This window comes from Brachycentrus maculatus, unplaced genomic scaffold (genome assembly GCF_059751285.1).
Source record: "Brachycentrus maculatus isolate JH-2025_06_01 unplaced genomic scaffold, ASM5975128v1 h1tg000244l, whole genome shotgun sequence".
In the NCBI taxonomy this organism is placed as follows: Eukaryota; Metazoa; Arthropoda; class Insecta; order Trichoptera; family Brachycentridae; genus Brachycentrus; species Brachycentrus maculatus.
In genome coordinates, this window is record NW_028280995.1 from 2,879,578 (window position 1) to 2,902,345 (window position 22,768).

The following is a 22,768-nucleotide window of genomic DNA, read 5'->3' on the forward strand; positions in this document are numbered from 1 at the left end:
ACTCCATAAATCAACGCAAAGTTAATGGAGTATTGATAAGAAAAATAATTTTCCATATCGCTCACTCCTTTCAAGAACGTCATAAATCAAAAATCGTCAATTTTCAGTTGTGCATGTTTTCGGAATGCTCAGAAAATGTACTATATCCCAGCAAAAGCGGCATATTTTTAACTCAATATTTACCCGATACAAGTAAGTTTACCAACTGTAAACCACCAAATACCGATTAGTCAGTTTTTCTACCCTTCGTATATTAACCTGTTAACCGGGCGGTCCGCTGTCCGTTACGCAACTTGTAACGGGCGCGAATACTGATTCACTCCGTGTCTTAAATTCATGTCGAGACATCTATGGATGACTATTACCTTTGTTGTTCGATAAATATACGTCCATATATAGTATATAATAAACATTTATCGCTCACTCCTTTCAAGAACGTCATAAATAAAAAATTGTCAATTTTCAATTGTGCGTGTTTTCGGAATACCCAGAAAATGAACTATATCCCAGCAAAAGAGGCATATTTTTAACTTAATATTTACCCGCTACAGGGCAGAAAGTGTTGTTTTTGCATTTTGAATAAATGGTATTTTTTAATTATTATTTTAAATATACTTTATATTTTTCAAATGGAGAAAAAACCTTCCGGTTTTACCTAACAAGATCTGTTGCACAGTAAAAAGTTCAATAAGTGGCTCGATATTTATTTTTAACACATTGTGTTATATTTTTAAACTTTTAAAACGTTCTCCTGAAAAATAAAGTATTTTGATTTATGACGTTCTTGAAAGGAGTGAGCGATATATCAACCCAAGTGTCTTTTCCATACTGTTTGTAGAGAGCTTGAGACGCTTATAAGTGTTGTTTTTGCTTACTTTTGGTAGAGCGCAAGAGACGCCAAAAACATTGTATAGATCGGTATTGGGTTTGCGGTTACTTGTGAAAAGCATACGATCCTATTTTTTGAAATTATTTTTTTCTTAAAGGAAAACCCCACAAAACCTTAGCTTTAAGAGGCTTGTCTGCAGGTAAAATTAAAGTAAGGATAGGGAAGGTTGATGTGAAAAATACATCCCAGACACCCAGACCAATTAAAAATAAATCTCTCTTGAATTATTTTGCAATCGGAGGGAATCGAACTCACGATTTGTTCCTATATTTCTTATGATCTCTCCCTTCACCCATACAATTTTATTTCTTATCATGAAATCCTTGACTATACAATTTTGTATTAAAGGTCTGGCATTTAAAGGGTCAATACAGTCATGCCTGATATATATATATGTGTGTAGCAATATTCTCACGTCTGATCTGTCTCCTTTTAATAATTGATTCTTCCATTTGGTGGTTGTTTTATGCGTATTTCTAAACACTGTCCTGGAAAATACGAGTCATCATGAGCAACATTTGTAGTATTTGCGATTTGGTAGCTTAAAAAAACACTGCTGGCTCGAAGCCGAAGTTAATAATAGATTTTTTTTTAAATGAAAGTATTTTGATATTGAAGCTATTTGTAAATAGACCAATAAAAAATATTAATACTGAATGTATGTGTCTTTCCTTGTCAATTATGATTTTTTTCAACTAGCCAGATTTTTCATTATCTGCACTGTCTTTATCCTCAAATTAATCAGCATAATCGAGGTTATACTGTACTAAATGAAAAAATATATAATTAGTAGTTAAATAACCCATTGCCCTCTTTTAAAAGGGCCTTTATTGTAAAATAGGCTTTTATTACAAAATGGGCCTTTATTATAAAATGGGCCTTTGAGGATTTGCTTTTACCTGGTACGGAAACCCCGGCAATCAAAGAGCTTAAATGTAGTAACGGCGATACTAGTAAATTATAATGGAGCTATTAGGCTGGAAATACTTGATGAAAAACTTTTGTGTATCTTAGTGTATCAGTTTTAAAAGTATTATACTTAAAAACTCCCTTATTGGTCCATTTTGAATCTCATTTGACATTGATTTTCTCCTCGTAGGTCCCATTTCCAATATCATTCAAAATTTTTTTATCATTAGTATTATCAAGTTAATTTACAACATTTTGAGTGTGTCCAAATACTTGTTCACAAAATAAAAGAGTTTCTGCTCAACAAAAAGCTTCTTTTCATCTAACCAATAGATGTCTCTAGTGAAGTTCTAGTGAGTCAAGAATAATGTTTCAAAATTTGTTTATTTTATTTGATTTGATTTATTTATGGTTCACAAACAATGAAAAACATAACACAATAAATGAAATTCAGTGGAATACAAATTGTTTAAATGTTTTTCATCAATTAGATGAGAACACAACAAGCTTACAGAAACAATATGGAACTTCCAAAAATATATAGAACTTCCAAAAATTTGAGTAGTGTGGTTGTCAATATTGGGTAGAATTGGTGAATGTTACACGTGTGTAAAGTGATCACTTAAACCAGCCTATGACGGTCGTCAGCCCCGTAAATGCCCAAACTTCAATATTCTTCTTCATCTTTGATGAGATGTCAAAAAATAATATTACCAATCTAAAATGCAAGCCCACATTTGTATTTCACTCCTATGTATTATAATTGTATGTGGAGCAGAGGACAAATTAATTTTTGCCCGTTGGAATGTGTAACTGTCTTTGGATTTTTTTTGAAACTGGGGACAGAAAGGACTAGACATTCAATAAAATCTTTAAAAAAATCATAAAAACTGTAAAATATTGTTATTGCAATATTGTATTATTTCATTATCTTAAATAAAAACCAACTTGCTCTTTTTCCAAATTTTTTTTTTTAAGGAAGAGAAATATTTGTGTTTTTATTATTTACACAAATATTTCAATTTCATACTATTTCTGTGCGCCTGAGCGGCTCATTATTAGAAATAGGTATCAAATTGTGGTAGAGTGGGTTCGAACCGAGAAACTCTGACTTAAGAGTCCGCGACACTAACCACGGGACCACAACCCGACACACTATCTTCAAAATCTTCACTAAAACTCATCAGTCAAAGGGTTAAAATAAAACGGCATTATTATGATACAAGTTTCCTTTAATCTATATAAATATTCTAATAATTTTGTATGTTGATAAAATATACAATGTTGTCATTCTTTTTTTTCTTCTTTTTTCCTTTACATCGGGCGTATAATGATTATAAGTAAGTTACGATATATCTATAAGCAGTTTGGTCGGTAGGGATGGGTAGGGCTCCTCCTCGGGATGTTCAAGGTCCCAGGGCGGCGAGCTCCTCGGGCGTGAAGTCCACGCAGTTCATGGAGTTGAGGTCGCACTTCTTCTTGATGCACACTCCGCCCATGCACTCCTTGCGGATGCAGATCTGCCCGTTGCAGCTGGTGCTGCTGCTCATGCCGTTGCCGAAGGTCGCTCCGTCCACGGCCACCTTGGGCAGGTTGGCGATCAGGTCTTGGGGGCTCAGCGGGGCCTGGCGCTTCTCTGGGATCGGAAGAATACACTTTTAAATAGGGCTTCGAATGATGAAGTGTGCGGTGTGGATGAATGACTGATGGAACAGACGATGTGCTTGTGATGTACTAAATGATGAGTGCTGCATCATGAAGGTATTTTCTTTATGTAAGTTGGGTCTTGGGTCTTTGCTATTGCCGCTTCTCTGGGATCGGAAGAACGAACTTTTAAATAGGGCTTCAGATGATGAAGTGTGCGGTGTGGATGAATGGCTGATGGAACAGACGATGTGCTTGTGATGTACTAAATGATGAGTGCTGCATCATGAAGGTATTTTCTTTATGTAAGTTGGGTCTTGGGTCTTTGCTATTGCCGCTTCTCTGGGATCGGAAGAACGAACTTTTAAATAGGACTTCAAATGATGAAGTGTGCGGTGTGGATGAATGGCTGATAGAACAGACAATGTGCTTGTGATGTACTAAATGATGAGTGCTGCATCATGAGGGTGTTTTCTTCATGTAAGTGGCTACATTGTGTCTTTGAACTTTGTGCTAGGTTGTGAGTTGGGTTGTTTTTTCTCTCTCCGTCGTTTGTTAGGATTATGATAGGTACAGATTACAAGGAACTTGTGAAAGGGATCCGTAATAGAATGTCGATGAATAATGGTTGAATTTGAAATACGATGAACATTTCTTTCAAACGCCTTGGCACTGTACCATGTTTGTCTGCTGTGCTGGTCGGGATTGTGGAGGCGTCTGTGTTCAGGCCAATGTCAGGTTAGAATCGGATCTAGCTAACTAATTGAACTTACCAATTGATCTTTCACTGCCAACATTGGGGCACTTCTAGTTTTACAAATTTGTATTTATTTAGATTGTCAGTGACAGTGAAAGGTATTAAATGTAAGTTCACAGTAAAATCGGCATACAATTTTGTTACACATTTTCTTATGATTCCTGTTATTTAGTACATAAAACAATTGCGTTGCAAGCTTGGTCTTTCAAGAAGCCTAGATGCTCCTGTATCAGATCCGGGAATGCGGGTGAAAGCCTTCGATGGTGATGATGATCAGCGAATGGTTGGATGTTGGGCGATTTTGGATGTGTGTGGTGAGCCATTGTTAGTAAGCATGTATGTATTGGATGATGGATGATCTCTTCGATACTTTATCTTTTTTCTATCATGTTCTCGGCACCTGTGAACAATTAGAACTTATGAAGATGCGACAGTATTACATCAATTATAAAATTAATAACAATTATAAAAAAAAACTAACTTATTAACTAACATCATGCATTATCAGATCAAGTATTTCAAGTACTTGATTTTTCCAAGTTTTCCTCGGTCTTACTCTGGTTTTATTTCCAAGTACATTCGCTCTATAAATTTATTTTACTGTTCTAATGCAAAGCTGAGATAAGCATTATCGATAAAATTAAAAAAAAAAGCGTGTTGGGATGGTTTGGACATGTGAAACCAATGAGCGAGGTAAGAACGGAAAAACAAATTTATGAGGCGAATGTAGTTGAAAATAGGAGCGCAGGAACACCTAGCAATTTTTTTCATTATCAAGTATGTTAAACACTTGAAGGTGGTCAAGTCAGAATAATCAGCGGGGATGTATGAGGAGTTTGCGAAGACAAAGTGGTATGGCGTTCTGTTCTCTTTGTCTACCCCTGCGGGGAAGTGGCATGATGGTTAGTTAGTTAGTTTATGTTTCACGTATGGTATATTGGTGTTATTATGCTGTGTATCTTTAGCACTTCCCGACAGTGTTTTGGATCGCTATGCAGTATCCTTCATCAGGGTCGAAGTACTGTTACAACAGGCAAAAGTGGATGAATGAATGAATGAATGCTACCTAGCTGGATGGGGCGATGGTTCCCAAGTCAGGCATCTCCGAGCGTCGTGGACATCTGAAGATGCGCAAACTGCTGGCACTCCCCCTTCATATTGGTGTCGTATATGTTGCAAGTCTTCCTAACGCACTCGCCGCCGTCCGCCGGGCAGGCGACCGTCGTGCAAGTCTGGTCGTTACAAGAAACAGTTACCTTCGGTTCCGCGGCCTCTAGGCGGACCCCCTTCGGCTCCGCGCCGGCCTCTAGGCGGGCGGCCTTCGGCTTGGCGTCCGCCGGTTTCTGTGCGTCTACCTGGTCCGGCTTCTTTTGGTCTTGTTGCGTTTGGTTTTGTACAATGAGAGGGGTTATTATCGTGATGGTTTGGGGTGGCTCGACCAGCGGTTCCTCATCTGCTCCCCAGAAGGGATAGGTTATCCATTCCCAGAATGAACTCAGATAACCCTTTCCTTCCACCGTTTCTACGTCTGAGGTGAAAAATGGATGAATGAGTTGTGTAACATGAGTTTGCAGTGATTTTTACATTGCAGAGATTGTCTAATAAGCGTAAATCACTTAAAAGAAAATTTGGGATGTCTTCATAAATCATCCAAACTGTTTTAAATATTGGATATAACAATTTTTTATTTTATAATCACTTTTTTGTAAAATATCGCACCAAAATATACTAAAAGGATTCTACAGTCGTAAAAATTCACACGGAAACAGTTTTACCTTCTAAATTCTCTTCTTAAACCATATTTTCAGAAATTTAGGTCACACGTGTATATCAAAGCTTAAGTTTTATTCTCTATTGACATGTTACAAGTTAAAAATAATAATAAATACTTTTGTAATATTAGACTCAAAATACTCGTGTTGCTCTGTAAAACAAAGAGACGACACTTGAGAAAAAATACTTATTATAAGATCAGATTTGAGTTTATTAACGTAAACACGGCTAGTTTCGAGAACATCCGTTGTTCTCGAAACTAGCCGTGTTTACATGGATAAACTCAAAATTGGTCTTATACGTGTGTATAATTATATTATAATATTCAAATGGTTTTTGATAAATTTGTGTGAGTAATTTTCTAGTTGTTTTTGCTGGTGGAGAATATAAATTTAAGCACTTATTTACATTCTACATTAGACAATCTTTTCAATGCGTTTGAAGCATGAAGTATAAGCAAGCATAATAAAAACAACAAAAAAATATAAACATAAGAGTTGAATTGTTATGTTTTAAAATTACATTTATCATCTCTTACAACAAATATAATTGTACAAATTGTTATGAGGTGTTGAGGAATTTGGTAGGGTGAATATATGGTATTTTTTGCATCGGGTGAGAGGAAGTGTGGGTATTTCCAATGACATAAATTTCACATTTTTTTCCGGAAATAGCGTTTGAATATATGTCAAATTTGACGAGTTTCCGGTTATTTAGATCGAAAATATTGTACAATCGAAAATAAGTGGATATTTATTATTTAACCTTTGAGGTATCTAAAAATTACGAAGTCCGAAATACCCCAGTCTTATTCCTAGGAATATTGTATGTATTAGTAGCACGTTCACAGATCGACTGCAATCGTAGCATGAATGATCTGAAGAATATAGTTCATAATTGCTGTCTCGCTTCCACGCAGTTGTGGCGCGCAGTTGTTGGAGTGAAATAAATAAAAAATCTCGGGTAAACATGAATAACATGCGGTGAAGCGGACCGTTCGACCATTGGATCGCGTATCTATAGATTTGCGGGAATATTGATCAAAACAATAAATTGAAGATCGCACGTTTGGAATATGTATTTTAAAACAAAAAATGCCAGAGTATTTGTAAGTATTATTATAAAGATATAATATGATTGAATTTCTTTGAATTAGTTAGATGTGAAACATTGTTTCATGGGGATTTCAAATCCCCCTAGTAGATCCGCGTAGGTTAACTTTACAATGGTGGTTTTATAATATTCATAGCCAACTATAAAAAGGCTAATTTACTTATTTTAAAATCAGTTAATAAAACTAATTTTTCTATTATTATCATATGAACTTGAAATTATTTCTTATTCCTGTCATAATTTCCTGATTCATATTTATTCACTGATAAAAATGTTTTAAAATATAAATATTGAATGCTACATTCTATGATCCAGATGTGTAATATGGGAAATTGACACTTAAAACAAATTTTATTTATCAATTTCCTTTCAAATTTGCCTACATACGCGCTGAAAATAATTAGCTTAATTTTTACACCAGAAAAATGTTCCTTCGTGTGTTAACGATCAAGATAACACTGCGTTTATATGATGCAGTGCCCTATCCACCATTGGGGTGCGGATAATGGTTTGATGTTGAATATATGTATATAAATTGAGCAATTCATTATCTTGTAATGTTGAATGCGTCGTTTTTGAGAAATGTGGTATTTTTTCTAGTAAGTCTTTTTTTAATGCACTTTTTTCGTTAGTGCATGTGTGTGCAGTGCGCGTGCACGCATGTATCATGTGGGTATCACGTCGAGACGCACTTACGGATTTACTTACGGAAAAATTCTCTAAGACGGGAAAGGAAGGGTGAAACTGGACGGTCGGGTTTGTCCGGATTATCTGGACTATCTGGAACTACAATCATAAAAAGGGATGGATATCCCCACGGCAAAAATATAGTACTAAATAATTAGCGATAGAAAATTAAAAGCACTCGTAAAGTAGTGCAGAATTCCGCTATTCCGAATCAATATTATGATAAAAAAAAGTGATTTATTAAATTTTGTACTGACATTTCTAGATGGAACTGCATTTTATATAATAAAATAACATCTACTTATATAGTTTATTTCACATGTATTTTATTTATTTAATTTGGCGTTTAATTTGTAGAACTCCATTTGAATTTATGCATCAAATGTTAAATCAAATACTGTTTTTTTTGAGTCTACTAAGCTGTATTTTCAAAGTGTCAAAAATATTCGTTTGAAAATGCCATAACTAGTCAAAACAATTGTCATAAAATTGATTTTTCTGTTTTTTTTTACAATAAAATACAACTAAAAAAAAAACAATAATAAAAATCAGCGTTTGATTTAACTTTTATTAATTCATATATTTTATTTGAGCAGTGAGCGGGTTTCGTCGTACCGACATCATCACACATGTCAGACACCAGTCTGATGATGTCGGTTACGAGAAAACCCGTTTACTGGTCAAATAAAATATATAAAAGCAATAGTTTTATTTTATTGTATAGAATGCAGTTCCACCAAAAAATGTCAGTACAAAAGAAAAACGTTTCATATTTTTGAATGTAAGAAACGCCCTTGAAGTAGTAATTTTAAAAAAGGTGCAGTATAAATTATCCAAAATTACTGCTTTTATTATTATTTATATTATTAGTAAAATAAATATTAGTTTTATTATTACTATTATTATTATTAAAAACGAATATTTGGGTATTATATCGTAGTCGTACAGGAGAAAGTGACCAACTGACAAGACGTAAAATGTTCAGGAGGGCCATTTAAGTCACTGTTGCTTGGCAAGAAAATAAACATCAGTGCAGTTAGTCATTTTTAACAAGTCAATGTATTATACTTTCAAGTTTAAAATCCTTTGGGATTTTTTCAGGGCAATATCAAGCCAGTAGGATATCAAATAGGCAATGATCACGTTTTTGTGCAAAATGCACTTGGTCATATTTTTCTGCTATATAAGTACAAAGGAAATAATGAAAAGTGACAGGGTTAAACAACAAAATTGAAATAAAAAATATAGAACTATTTACATGTGTGGGAAAAAAACTGATGAAATAAATGCAAGCGAAAATCCAAAGCAACCATTATTTATATATCGCTCACTCCTTTCAAGAACGTCATAAATCAAAAAACTTGATTTTTCAGGAGAATGTTTTTAAAGTTTTAAAATATAATACAATGTATTAAAAATAAATATCAAGCCACTTATTGAACTTTTTACTGTGCAACAGATCTTTTTAGGTACAACCTGAAGGTTTTTTCTCCATTTGAAAAATATTAAGTATATTAAAAAAAAAAATTAAACAATACCTTTTCTTCAAAATGCAAAAACAACACTTCCTGCCCTGTAGCTGGTAAATATTAAGTTAAAAATATGCCACTTTTGCTGGGATATAGTACATTTTCTGGGCATTCTGAAAACATGCACAACTGAAAATTGTCGATTTTTGATTTATGACGTTCTTGAAAGGAGTGAGCGATATACAAAATTCCCCCTTATGTCTGTACTGAATATTCAGTAATAAATTACATGAAACTATAGAAACTTTAGACATAAAGAGTAAATGCACTCATGAGTAGAAATAGGCTATAAAACTTATAAAGTATGTATGATAGTATTATGAAGTCTAAGTTGTGCCACGATAAGCGGTGTTGCATAAGCCGTATATAGATTTCAGAGTCACTTGGACGTTAGGCAATTAAAAAAAAAACAAAAAATGTATTTCAACATTCTCATAGTTGTAAAAGAAAAACACTTGTTTTTTTACCACTTGAGTTTGTTTTATTATGACGACTAGTTTCGGAAGGACTTTTAGAAAAATGGTTTACTTGTGTATTTATTAGTTGTAAATTATTATTAATTGCTTTTTTTAAATTCTAATACTTCTAAGTAATCAAATTTAAGTCCTCTGTTGCATGTTTGTAAAACATTTAGTCCTTTAAAGGACTTCAACTTTCAACATTCCCATACTTCATGATAAAATTAATTTAAAAAAAATAATAAAAAAAGGTGTCGGATTTTTTTTTTGTGAAAGTTTAAAAAACAAATTGCACTTACGCCTCGTCGCTGGTGTAGCGACTGCAGCTGCCACGACTGTCAAGAGGACGACTAGGAACAGACCCTTCATGCTTGTATTGTTGATCACTGCACTGGGTCGAAGTAACTGGGGCGAGTGGCTGTTGCGAGTGGCTGGCGTGCTCTCCCCGGTCGGGTTTTATAACGAAAGAGGTCCCGGACGGGCCGCGTACGTAACGTGCATAGGGTGACCACGTTTCACGACCCAATTTACAAAAAAAAATAATTAACAAATAAAAATAATAAAACCGCAGTTAAAATGCCGAGGAACGTTCTCTGCCAAAGAAGAATCATTTACCTCTCATAGTCTGATTAAGTGATCACTTTACACATGTGTGACATTCACCGTTGTTTCTCTATTTGATTCAGCAGTCACTTTGCAGTAATATCTATTCATTTTTAATTTAAGTTTTATAAAAAAATAATAATAAAACCCTTATCCGCACTCCAATGGTGCATAGGGCACTGCGTCATATAAATGCAGTGTTATCTTGATCATTTTACATATGAAGGAAAGGTGATCAGCCCTCCGCTTCAGGTACCAGTCCAGGGTAATATTGAATAAATTTGATAGTGAAAAAATCACTTATATTTATTTTACCCCCCTTGGGAATCGAACCCGGGACCTCCAGAACGGGAGTTTAAGTTTTACTCGGTAAATATCACTATTTCTTAAACTCTATTGTGACACGTGTTTCGATACATTCCGCATCATTTTCAAATTCCATATTTCAAAATGTGGTGTTTGAAAATGATGCGGAATGCATCGAAAAAAAAGTGTCCCAATAGATATTAAGAAATAGTGATATTTTTTAAAAATTAAAATAAAGAGAAATATTTGTGTTTTTATTATTTACGCAAATATTCCAATTTCATACTATTTCTGTGACCCGTAGCGGCTCATTATTAGAAATAGGTATCAAATTGTGGTAGAGTGAATTCGAACCGAGAAATTCTGACTTAAGAGTCCGCGACACTAACCACGGGACCACAACCCGACACACACACACATTTACAAAGTAAAACTTAAATATAAAAATCACTATACTTTCCATGATTGACAACCACACTCAAGTTTTGTCATAAATGATCAATATATGATATATGATCAATTTCATGTCATACATATCGCTCACTCCTTTCAACAACGTCATAAATAAAAAATCGTCAATTTTCAGTTGTGCATGTTTTCGGAATGCCCAGAAAATTTACAATATCCCAGCAAAAGCGGCATATTTTTAACTTAATATTTACCCGCTACAGGGCACAAAATGTTGTTTTTGCATTTTGAAGAAAAGGTATTGTTTAATTATTTTTTTAAATTTACTAAATATTTTTCAAATGGAGAAAAAACATTCAGGTTTTACCTAAAAAGATCTGTTTACACTGTTAAAAGTTCAAAAAGTGGCTTGATAATTATTTTTAATACATTCAATTATATTTTTAAACTTTAAAAATGATCTCCTGAAAAATCATTTAAAAAATATATATATATATGTGACGTTGTTGAAAGGAGTGAGCGATATATGATCAATCTCATGACGTTCCGTGATTTATTTCACAAAACACATCTATGATCGGATTTCGAAAGCTTTTATTTACCAGAGACTCTTTTATTTAGATATACATGTATGCAAAAAAACAAACAAAAATCCAACGTACATTATTTTTCCTCTCTCTCAAATATTATGGTCATATGGGTCTACGTATAGGTCAGATTTTTAGTAAGTACTCGCTATACAATACTGCAAATCTTTATACATGTGTAATACGTATTAATCGCACGATTTTGAAAAGAATTACTTATAAATCCGATTACTAATGGCAGAGTGGATAAAGAGGAAACAGCCTGTTTGGTTTCCAGCGCTCTTTTGAGAGAACACCTAAGTCAATACGCGCATCGCTAATGTATGCGTCTTGGATGTTCTGCGCAAACGTGTGGTGCCATGTACTAGCGCCCAAGGAAGTCAATCTTCAGGTGTTCTCCGGCGTTGTTGAGTCGGTATGACGGATGAATCAATTTCGTACAATGTACGCGTTATATGGGGGCTGATTAATACCGCGCGCATTTTCTGTTTTCGTATTTTTCCTCTGCTAATTGATTAGCGAAAATTATGCGTAGTAATCGACTATTGTAATGTAAATTAATTAATACACACATTAATTTACACATGACACATGCACATACATTTGTATTTATGTATTAATTTATTAATCAAACACAGATTTTTTTGACTCTACTAAGCTGTATTTTATTAACAAAAACACATAAAAAAATAATATTGTGACAATTGTTTCTTCTAGTTATGGCATTTTAAAACGAATGTAAAGTTTAAATGGACTGACGGTCCTTATGTAGCTATACAATTCTAAGTCTTAGTAAAAATCTGTGTTTGATTTAAAAATTAATATATAAATTAAAATGGAGCTCTACAAATTAAACGCCAAATCAAGAAATACATACATTTATATATATTATATATATATATATATATATATATATATATATATATATATATATATATATACATATATACATATATATATATATATATATATATATATATATATATATATATATATATATATACATAAATACACATATATATATATATATATATATATATATATATATATATATATATATATAATATTCATATCCGGTGGTGCATAGGGCACTGCATCGTAGTGACGCAGTGTTATCGCGACCGTTAATTGCATGAAGGCAAGGTGATCAGCCCTGCGCCTCTTGTACCAGTCCAGGGTGATATTATATAAATGCGAGAGTGAAAATCACCCTTATTTATTTTGATCTATAATAAATATATATATATATATTCTTCTAACTAATGATGCATAGGGCACTGCATCATATAACCGCAGTGTTATCTTGATCGTTAACACATGGAGAAAAGGTGATCAGCTCTCCGCTCCAGTCACCAGTCCAGGGTAATATTGAATAAATATCAGAGTGAAAAATCACTTATATTGATAAGACTCACCCTCCTGGGAATCGAACCGAATCGAGCGAATTCCGTTGTGTGGTCATCCCAGTCTGGAAACTGAAAGATACCGTCATCCCTATGTCATAGTAATGATGTATTACTTCACGCTTATCCGCCGGTCGACCGCTAAAGTACCTTGGATATCTGTAATACTAAATGGTCAGTCCCCTTAATGAACATTTGTATTTCTCGAAAATCTTAAAAAAATCTTAACACACTGTCTGTTAGGATGCAAAGCAAGGAGTCTTAGACATTGCTCTTTTTATTTCACTCTTGCCACTCTGTAGGCCGGACATTCTGGCCCGTATGATTCTAGTAGGCAGCTCCGTGGGCCACAATGTCTGGCCCGGCGCAGGTATAACTTTAATCACTGATTTCTCTATCACCCAAGTATATTCTACCAAAAAATATTTCAGATAAATACACTTAATATTAATTGACATGGTCATACGAATTGCCAGACAGAGTGTCCCAAAATTAGGGAGCCAAAAAATTTATTGAAATGGTGGAAAAACATCGCATTTTTTTGATCAGAGTAGCTGATCAGTTATGAGAAAAAATGGGCAGAGAGGAAAGGGTTAACCCTTAGAATGCTGAGAATCGATATATCGACCCTGGTATGCTTGCTAAAAGCGCGATTCGTCAATATACCGACGATGACTCAAGTGTATTTTACATACGGACGTCCTGGGAAATTGTTTTGCGTGCACGTTTCTAAAGCTCCGATTAGTGAATATTTTTCACAAATAAAGAAAATTTAGCTAATATTTAATAGCCTCCGTAGTGTAATGGTCTTTTATTATTATTATTATTATTGTATTTTTATATTTTTTTTGTAAAACCCCATTTTGTATAGTGATGTTGAAAACGATTGTTGTACTTAACAAAGTACGTTAGTGACGTTGAAATGGATCTTTGTCAGACGGGAGGAATATCTAATTTAACATACTCAACCTATAAAGGATTGTATTAGACTCGTTTTGTGTTTATGACCGATATAATTAATAATTTCACTAATCATTTTCTTGTGGAAAATTCGCCTTCGAAAAAACGTTATTTTCGTAAGTTGGCAATGAATGTCGTCACAGAAACGATGGAGTTATTTTAATATTGGTAACATTGCTAAATTATTGGCGGCTCTATTAGTTGATGTCTATGGATTTAATCTTTTAAGTATATTATATTGACTTGTTAAAAATGACTAATTGCATTGATGTTTATTTTCTTGCCAAGCAAAAGTGACTTAGATGGCCCTCCTGAACATTTTACGTTTTGTTAGTTGGTCACTTTCTCCTGTACGACTACGAGATATCGCTCACTCCTTTCAAGAACGTCATAAATAAAAAAAACTTGATTTTTCAGGAGAACGTTTTTAAAGTTTAAAAATATAATACAATGTATTAAAAATAAATATCAAGCCACTTATTGAACTTTTTACCGTGCAACAGATCTTTTTAGGTAAAACCTGAAGGTTTTTTCTCCATTTAAAAAATATTTAGCATATTTGAAAATATAATTATACAATACCTTTTCTTCAAAATGCAAAAACAACATTTTCTGCCCTATAGCGGGTAAATACTAAGTTAAAAATATGCCTCTCTTGCTGGGATATAGTACATTCTCTGAGCATTCCGATAACATGCACAACTGAAAATTAACGATTTTTTATTTATGACGTTCTTGAAAGGAGTGAGCGATATTTCATACATATTTCTCATTTTGTTGAATAAACATTTTCGTGCGATATTTGACGATCGCTTTCAACACTGCTGTCGCACGAATTAGGGTTGATAACAAAAACCTACGTCATAACCTTCCGTGCAAAGTCGTTAGAAAATGCGATGACTCCAAATAATGGGCATATCGCAACGCCAAACGTATGTATGACAAATTGACTTAGATGTTTTATCGGTCTTCTGTTATGTTTGTATGCTCTGTATATTCGAATGTGGCATTATTATGTAAATATTGCCTTAAATGACGACTGTTGATACGGTCCGATGTTGACGTAGCTGTATGTCGACGTCGAAGATTCCTAAAATCTTAATTTTTACATCAGATATGTCGGTGATGTTTGTCCTCGCTTTGAAATTTAACAATACAGTTAAACCTCGATATGACGGACTAATAAGGGGCTGGGAGGTGTCCATTAAAGCTGAAAATCCGTTATAGAAAAATAATAATAAAAAATAATAAAACCCTTATCCGCACCCCAATGGTGCATAGGGCACTGCATTATATAACGCAGTGTTATCTTGATCGTTTACACATGAAGAAAATGTGATCAGCCCTCCGCATCAGGTACCAGTCCACGGTAATATTAAATAAATATTAGAGTGAAAAAATCACTTAATATATCATATAAAAATAATAATAAATAATAACAAAACCCTTATCCGTACCCCAATGGTGCATAGGGCACTGCGTCATATAACGCAGTGTTATCTTGATCGTTCACACATAAAGGAAAAGTGATTAGCCCTCCGCTTCAGGTACCAGTCCAGGGTAATATTGAATTAATATTAGAGTGAAAAAATCACTTTTATTTATTTTACCTCCCCCCCTGGGAATCGAACCCGGGACCTCCAGAACGGTAGCCGAACGTGCTGACCATTACACTACGGAGGCGGACAATATAAAAATAGGTTTATAATATATTTTTTTGAAAATATGAATACTGTATTTAGATATAAATAAACAATTTGTTTACATCAGATATGTCGGCGATGTTTGTCTTCGCTTCAAAATTTAACAATACAGTAAAACCTCGATATGACGGACTAATAAGGGGCTGGGCGGTATCCGTTAAAACCTTAAGTCCGTTGTATAAAAGAGGTTTAAAATAATTTTAATAAAAAAAATGATACTGTATTTAGATATAAATAAACAATACAAAACACAAACAAATTCTATCTATTTTGTCTTAGGACACTCTTCGTGAAGTGAAGTTGCTGTTTGATATCGACGCGGCCGACTGCCGTAGAGGTAACACGTCTTTCCACGCCCGATTTTTTTAATGAATGTATTTTGTAATGTAAATGTGTATTGGATTTTTTTGTTTTGTTTTTAAGAATAAGTATGTAAAGAAAAAATATTTTTATAATTTTTTTGAACTTTTCTTTTCAAAACCAAATAATTATTTCGAAGAAAAATTTATATTTTCCACGCGAAAATTACGTAAAATGTCACCTGGATTTAAAAAAAATTATGTTGCGACTTAATGAATAATAGGTCTTAACAGGACGTTTTTAATTTTTTTACATTCTACCGGATTTTTGTCAGTTATATCCGATTTTCGTTAAATAGAGGTCCGTCATATCGAGGTTTTACTGCAGTAATTATTCAAAGACACGTCATAATATTAATTGTGATTTTGTTGACATGTTGAATTTTGCGCTCTTGAGTGAATTGTCACGGGGCGAATCAAATTGTGATATTTATCTTCGTTAATTGATTCAGCAGTCACTTTGTGACTATCTTGTGCAATATGTATCCATTTTAAATTTGAATTGCACTGAATAAGTATCACTACCGTCACTAAGATTTAAAAAAAAAATAATAATCCTAGACCACGGCACTTGTTTCAATGTACCTCAATACGGGACTATAGATGAACGACTATAAGAAAAATTCACATTTTACTAAAAACATCTAAAAAGTAAAAGTGTAACATGTTTTTTTGAGAACTTTATATATAATTATTTACTTACTTATAACCCTTATCCGCACCCAATGGTGCATAGGGCACTGCATCAAATTGACGCAGTGTTATCTTGATCATTACTTACATGAAGGCAAGGTGATCACTCTTGCGCTTCAGGAACCAGTCCAGGGTAATATTAAATAAATATTGCAGCGTAAAAATCACTAATATTTATTTTCACCCCCCTGGGAATCGAACCCGGGACCTCCAGCACGGTAGCTAAACACGCTGACCATTGCACCACGGAGGCGGACGATATATAATACAAACATAAAATGTCGGGATAAAAATAAAGATACATCCTAGTTATTTATAGATTTGGCGTTTAATTTGTAGAACTCCATTTTAATTTATGTATTAATTGTTAAATAATTTTTTTTGAGTCTACTAAGTTGTATTTGTCCGCCTCCGCAGTGTAATGGCCAGCACGCTCGGCTACCATTCTGGAGGTCCCGGGTTCGATTCCCAGAGGGGTTAAATAAATATAAGTGATTTTTTTTACTAAAATATTGATTCAATATTACCCTGGACTGGTTGGTACCTGAAGCGGAGGGCTGATCAGCTTTCCTTCGTGTGTAAAAAAAACGATCAAGATAACACTGCGTTTATATGATGCAGTGCCCTATGCACCATTGGGGTGCGGAAAAGGGTTTTATTATTATAAGTTGTATTTTATTGTTTAAAAAAAACACATAAAAATCAATTCTGTGACAATTGTTTCGCCTAGTTGTGGCATTTTCAAACGAATGCGAAGATTAAATGCACTGACGTTCCTTATATAGCTAAACAATTCCAGATACTTAAGTAATATTTTTAATATGTGCAGTAATAAAAGATTTTTATGTTTTTTTTTTAAACAATAAAATACAACTTAGTAGACTAAAAAAATCAGTGTTTGATTTAACATTTAATATATAAATGCATGTTAGTTGTCACTACATTCTTTACATGTCGCTCACTCCTTTCAAGAACGTCATAAATCACAAAACTTGATTTTTCAGGAGAACGTTTTTAAAGTTTAAAAATATAACACAATGTATTAAAAATAAATATCAAGCCACTTATTGAACTTTTTACTGGGCAACAGATATTTTTAGGTAAAACCTGAAGGTTTTTTCTCCATTAGAACAATATTTACTTTATTTAAAAAAATAATTAAACAATACCTTTTCTTCAAAATGCAAAAACAACATTTATGTCCTGTAGCGGGTAAATATTAAGTTAAAAATGTGCCTCTTTATCTGGGATATAGTAAAACATGCTCAACTGAAAATTGACGATTTTTTTTTATTTATGACGTTTTTGAAAAGAGTGAGTGAGAGTGAGCCTCGGTGCTCCCCACAGATTGGATGCCCGTCGTAAATTTTACGAATGTCCCGTAATCTAGGGTTAAAAAAAATGAAGAATTATTCTCATTACTGTGCAGTTCTTCGAGTTGCTATGCGTTTTCGGCGACGTCGGACCGTCAATGTGTTTTAGCCGAGGAATTTTTCTCTTATCTCGGTAGATAATGCCCTTACATTCCGGTTATTTTTTCACTTACGCGACAAATTCTTCGTTTCGTGAATAACAGGACCCCTTTTTGACAAAAGGTAATCTTGGACTAGACCACTCAAAGTGGGCAATAAAACGTTGGAGCCGAATTGTGCGAAAGTGCTTTTTTTTCGTCTATATTTTTTTTCTATGGATTTTTCTGTCGGTGAACGCATTGTACTTTTTCTCTTTTTATTTGTACTAATTCAGTAATTACTCGCTATGCCGCTTCTCCACAGGGGTAGGTAGGGAGAATAGAACGCCACAGCAATTTGTCTCAAAGTAGGTAATAAAATTCCGACTTCAAATTTTGCGAAAACCATTTTTTTTCGTCTACACTTTTTCTCGAGATATTTCTGTCGGTGAACGCATTGTATTTTTCTTTTTTTTATGTGTTATCTTTATTTTTATTTATTTTATTTATTCGGGAATTGTACAGCTTACATATAAAAAAAAATATATAATAAACAATAGTTACATTAACAATAATAAACATTACATTACATTTACAAAAAATAGTTAAAAAAAAAACAATTAAACAATTCCACATTTATGTTATAAATAATGTATAATCTTCAATCATACCCTTACCCGCACCCCAATGATGCGTAGGGCACTGCATCATATAAACGCAGTGTTATCTTGATCGTTAACACATGCAGGAAAGGTGATCAGCCCTCTACTTCAGGTACCAGTCCAGGGTAATATTGAATAAATGTTTGAGTGAAAAAATCACCTATAATTGATCCCCCCCCTGGGAATCGAACCCGGGACCTCCAGAACGGTAGCCGAGCGTGCTGACCATTATACTACGGAGGTGGACAATCTTATTTATTAATAAACCATCGCGCCGTTTCACTGCAAGAGTAGGCGGAGAGAATATAACGCCACAGCAATCTGTGTCAAAGTAGGTAATAAAATTCCGACTTCAAATTTTGCGAAAGCCATTTTTTTCGTCTATACTTTTTTCTTGAGATATTTTTGTCGGTGAACGCATTGTATTTTTTTTTCTTTTTATTCGTAAACTAATTAAGTAATTTCTCACTTTGCCGCTTCCCCGCAGGGGTAGGCACAGAGAATAGGACGCCACACCACTTTGTCTCAAAATAGCCGAATTTTGCGAAAATGCTTTTTTTCGTCTACACTTTTTTCTCTAGATTTTTCTGTCTAACTAACTTACTAACCATCATGCCGCTTCTCCGTAAGGGTAGGCAGAGGGAATAAATACCAATGACTGAATTACTGAATAATTATTTTTTGTTATCCTATTGTTTTGTCCGCCTCCGTAGTGTAACGGTCAGCACGCTCGGCTACCGTTCTGGAGGTCCCGGGTTCGATTCCCAGGGGGATCAAATAAATATGTGATTTTTTCACTGTAATATTTATTCAATATTACCCTGGACTGGTACCTGAAGCGGAGGGCTGATCAGCTTTCCTTCATGTGTAAACGATCAAGATAACTCTGCGTTTATATGACGCAGTGCCCTATGCACCATTGGGGTGCGGATAAGGGTTTTATTATTTTATTATTATTATCCTAATTATCTTAATTAATGTTTTTCTTTTCCCCTCAGGAGTGTGCTGGCAACAATGTGGAGGCAGAGAGGCTCACCATGCACAGATGCATCGTGTCCAGCATCATAGAGAGTGAAACTGTCTATGTCGAATGTCTCTACGTTATGGAAAAGGTTTTTTAATTTTTTTAAATTTATTATTCAATATATTATGTAGTTACACTTTTTCAATACATTATCTATACATTTCTACTTAATAAAAATTTATAATTTTAGTTGTGTTGAGCCTCTTAGTTTTAAAATGATTTTATTTATATAATGACTTATCTAAATTATTTATAATTTTTTGTAGTAAAAAAATTATTTTGTTGATATTATGATATATTAGAATTATATATAACTTTTTTTATTCGAAAAATGATTTTATGAATATTATGATTTGTCTACATTATTTCCAACTTTTTGAAGTAGAAAAATAATTTTATTGATATTACGATTTATATAAATTAGTTATAACTTTTTGTAGCAGAAAACTAATTTTATTAATATTATTATTTGTCTACATTATTTACAACTTTTTGAAGTAGAAAAATGATTTTATTGATATTACGATTTGTCTAAATTATTTATAACTTTTTGTATTCGAAAAATGATTTTATTAATATGTATTATGATTTGTCTACATTATTTTTTGAAGTAGAATAATAATTTTGTTGATATTACGATTTATATAAATTAGTTATAACTTTTTGTAGCAGAAAACTAATTTTATGAATATTATGATTTGTCTACATTATTTACAACTTTTTGAAGTAGAAAAATGATTTTATTGATATTACGATTTATATAAATTAGTTATAACTTTTTGTAGCAGAAAACTAATTTTATAAATCTTATGATTTGTCTACATTATTTACAACTTTTTGAAGTAGAAAAATTATTTTATTGATATTACGATTTGTCTAAATTATTTATAACTTTTTGTACTCGAAAAATGATTTTATTAATATGTATTATGATTTGTCTACATTATTTTTTGAAGTAGAATAATAATTTTGTTGATATTACGATTTATATAAATTAGTTATAACTTTTTGTAGCAGAAAACTAATTTTATGAATATTATGATTTGTCTACATTATTTACAACTTTTTGAAGTAGAAAAATGATTTTATTGATATTACGATTTATATAAATTAGTTATAACTTTTTGTGGCAGAAAACTAATTTTATAAATCTTATGATTTGTCTACATTATTTACAACTTTTTGAAGTAGAAAAATGATTTTATTGATATTACGATTTGTCTAAATTATTTATAACTTTTTGTACTCGAAAAATGATTTTATTAATATGTATTGTGATTTGTCTACATTATTTTTTGAAGTAGAATAATAATTTTATTGATATTACGATTTATATAAATTAGTTATAACTTTTTGTAGCAGAAAACTAATTTTATAAATCTTATGATTTGTCTACATTATTTACAACTTTTTGAAGTAGAAAAATGATTTTATTGATATTACGATTTGTCTAAATTACTTATACTGTCCGCCTCCGTGGTGTAATGGTCAGCGTGTTTAGCTACCGTGCTGGAGGTCCCGGGTTCGATTCCCAGGGGGGGAGGTGAAAAAAAATATTAGTGATTTAACACTAATATTTATTTAATATTACCCTGGACTGGTTCCTGAAGCGCACGAGTGATCACCTTGCCTTCATGTAAGTAAAGATCAAGATAACACTGCGTCAATTTGATGCAGTGCCCTATGCACCATTAGGTGCGGATAAGGGTTATAAATAAAAATAAAATTACTTATAACTTTTTGTAGCAGAAAACTAATTTTGTTAATATTATGATTTGTCTACATTTATTTACAACTATTTGAAGTAGAAAAAATATTTTATTGATATTATGATTTATCCGACCTATTTTAAACAGTGTGCATTTTTTCTTGTTTAGTATATGAACGCAATAAAGGCGACCCTCCACTCCTCGCAGCCGGTAATAACAGAGGAGGAGTTCAACACGATATTCTTCAAAATATCTGAGCTGCACGATCTCCACAAGAGCTTCCTCAAGGGCCTGCAGAACGACATGCAGTCGTACGACGATCCCCTCTCCGTCGGCATACACTTCAAAAAGATGGTAAAAATAATATAAAAAAAAAACAAATAACTGTATAATCTTTTGTTTCTTTTAGACAAAAATCAGGCCATCAGAGTCTCTTTCTTACTCCACACTCTGTGGTACATATAGTACTAAAATAAATTGATGCAGATCTTGAAGTGGACCGAATCGAAGATGACAGGTGAAGGGGAATGTTGTTTATTACTATTTTTCAAGGCTCCTAGACATTGTCCACCAAATTTCGAGTAAATGGACATTAGGTATTTACCAATAAGGTATTTGAGTGCGCATTTAGTAGGACTAACATTTGGTCAAATGGCAATTTTGCTAAACAGACATTTAGCCAAACGGACATTTGGCCGCGAAGACATTTAGCCAAACGGACATTTGACTGGTGGATATTTAGCCGAATGGACATTTTGCCAAACGGACATTTTTGCTGAAGAGACATTTTGTCGACGGACATTTAGCAGAAATAACATTTCGCCGAGTCGTAAAAAAAGTTTAATATTTATAAGTCCTTGGTACCTGGAGCACAGGACAGATCACTTTATCTACACATGACTAACAATTAATATGACGATACATCTGTCCAATGTAGTGCCCTATGCACCGTTGGGAAGGGTCAGGCAAGGAAGAAATTTTGCATTCAAGTCTCTTTATAAAAAAATTAATTTAATTAATTAAAATTTGCTATGTGGCAATATTATCTAATCAACCTTTAAACACGAAAATGGCGAAAGTGGAAATGGTCAAGAATAGCACTCTAACTGTAATTGGCGGGCGATGGGTCTTCAACTGATGGG

At 33.3% G+C, this 22,768-nt stretch overlaps 3 protein-coding genes across 5 annotated transcripts in view; 1 reads left to right on the forward strand and 2 right to left on the reverse strand.

Annotated features, from left to right (window-relative positions):
• Window positions 1–22,768, forward strand: part of RhoGAP1A (Rho GTPase activating protein at 1A) — a 62,222-nt gene that overhangs the window by 19,556 nt on the left and 19,898 nt on the right. For all 3 annotated transcript variants that reach the window (XR_015838029.1, XM_088265330.1, XM_088265329.1), the window contains 2 exons: window positions 19,892–20,005; window positions 21,795–21,980. Coding sequence is in view for 2 of the 3 variants with exons in the window: in XM_088265330.1 (XP_088121456.1) it covers window positions 19,892–20,005; window positions 21,795–21,980 (300 nt within the window). In the remaining variant the exon portion in view is untranslated. The remainder of the gene's footprint in view (window positions 1–19,891; window positions 20,006–21,794; window positions 21,981–22,768) is intronic.
• On the reverse strand, window positions 3,010–10,188 carry LOC148306341 (uncharacterized). Its single transcript, XM_088265332.1, has 3 exons — window positions 10,059–10,188; window positions 7,794–7,871; window positions 3,010–3,434 (listed from the first exon to the last, which is right to left on the reverse strand). Exons 1-3 carry the CDS (start codon window positions 10,126–10,128, stop codon window positions 3,205–3,207), a joined length of 378 nt encoding a protein of 125 aa, XP_088121458.1. The 5' UTR covers window positions 10,129–10,188; the 3' UTR covers window positions 3,010–3,204.
• Window positions 5,151–5,779, reverse strand: LOC148306342 (uncharacterized; the record flags this gene model as incomplete). Its single annotated transcript, XM_088265300.1, has 1 exon — window positions 5,151–5,779. A coding segment is annotated over one exon (486 nt), but the record flags the coding sequence as incomplete, so codon positions are not given.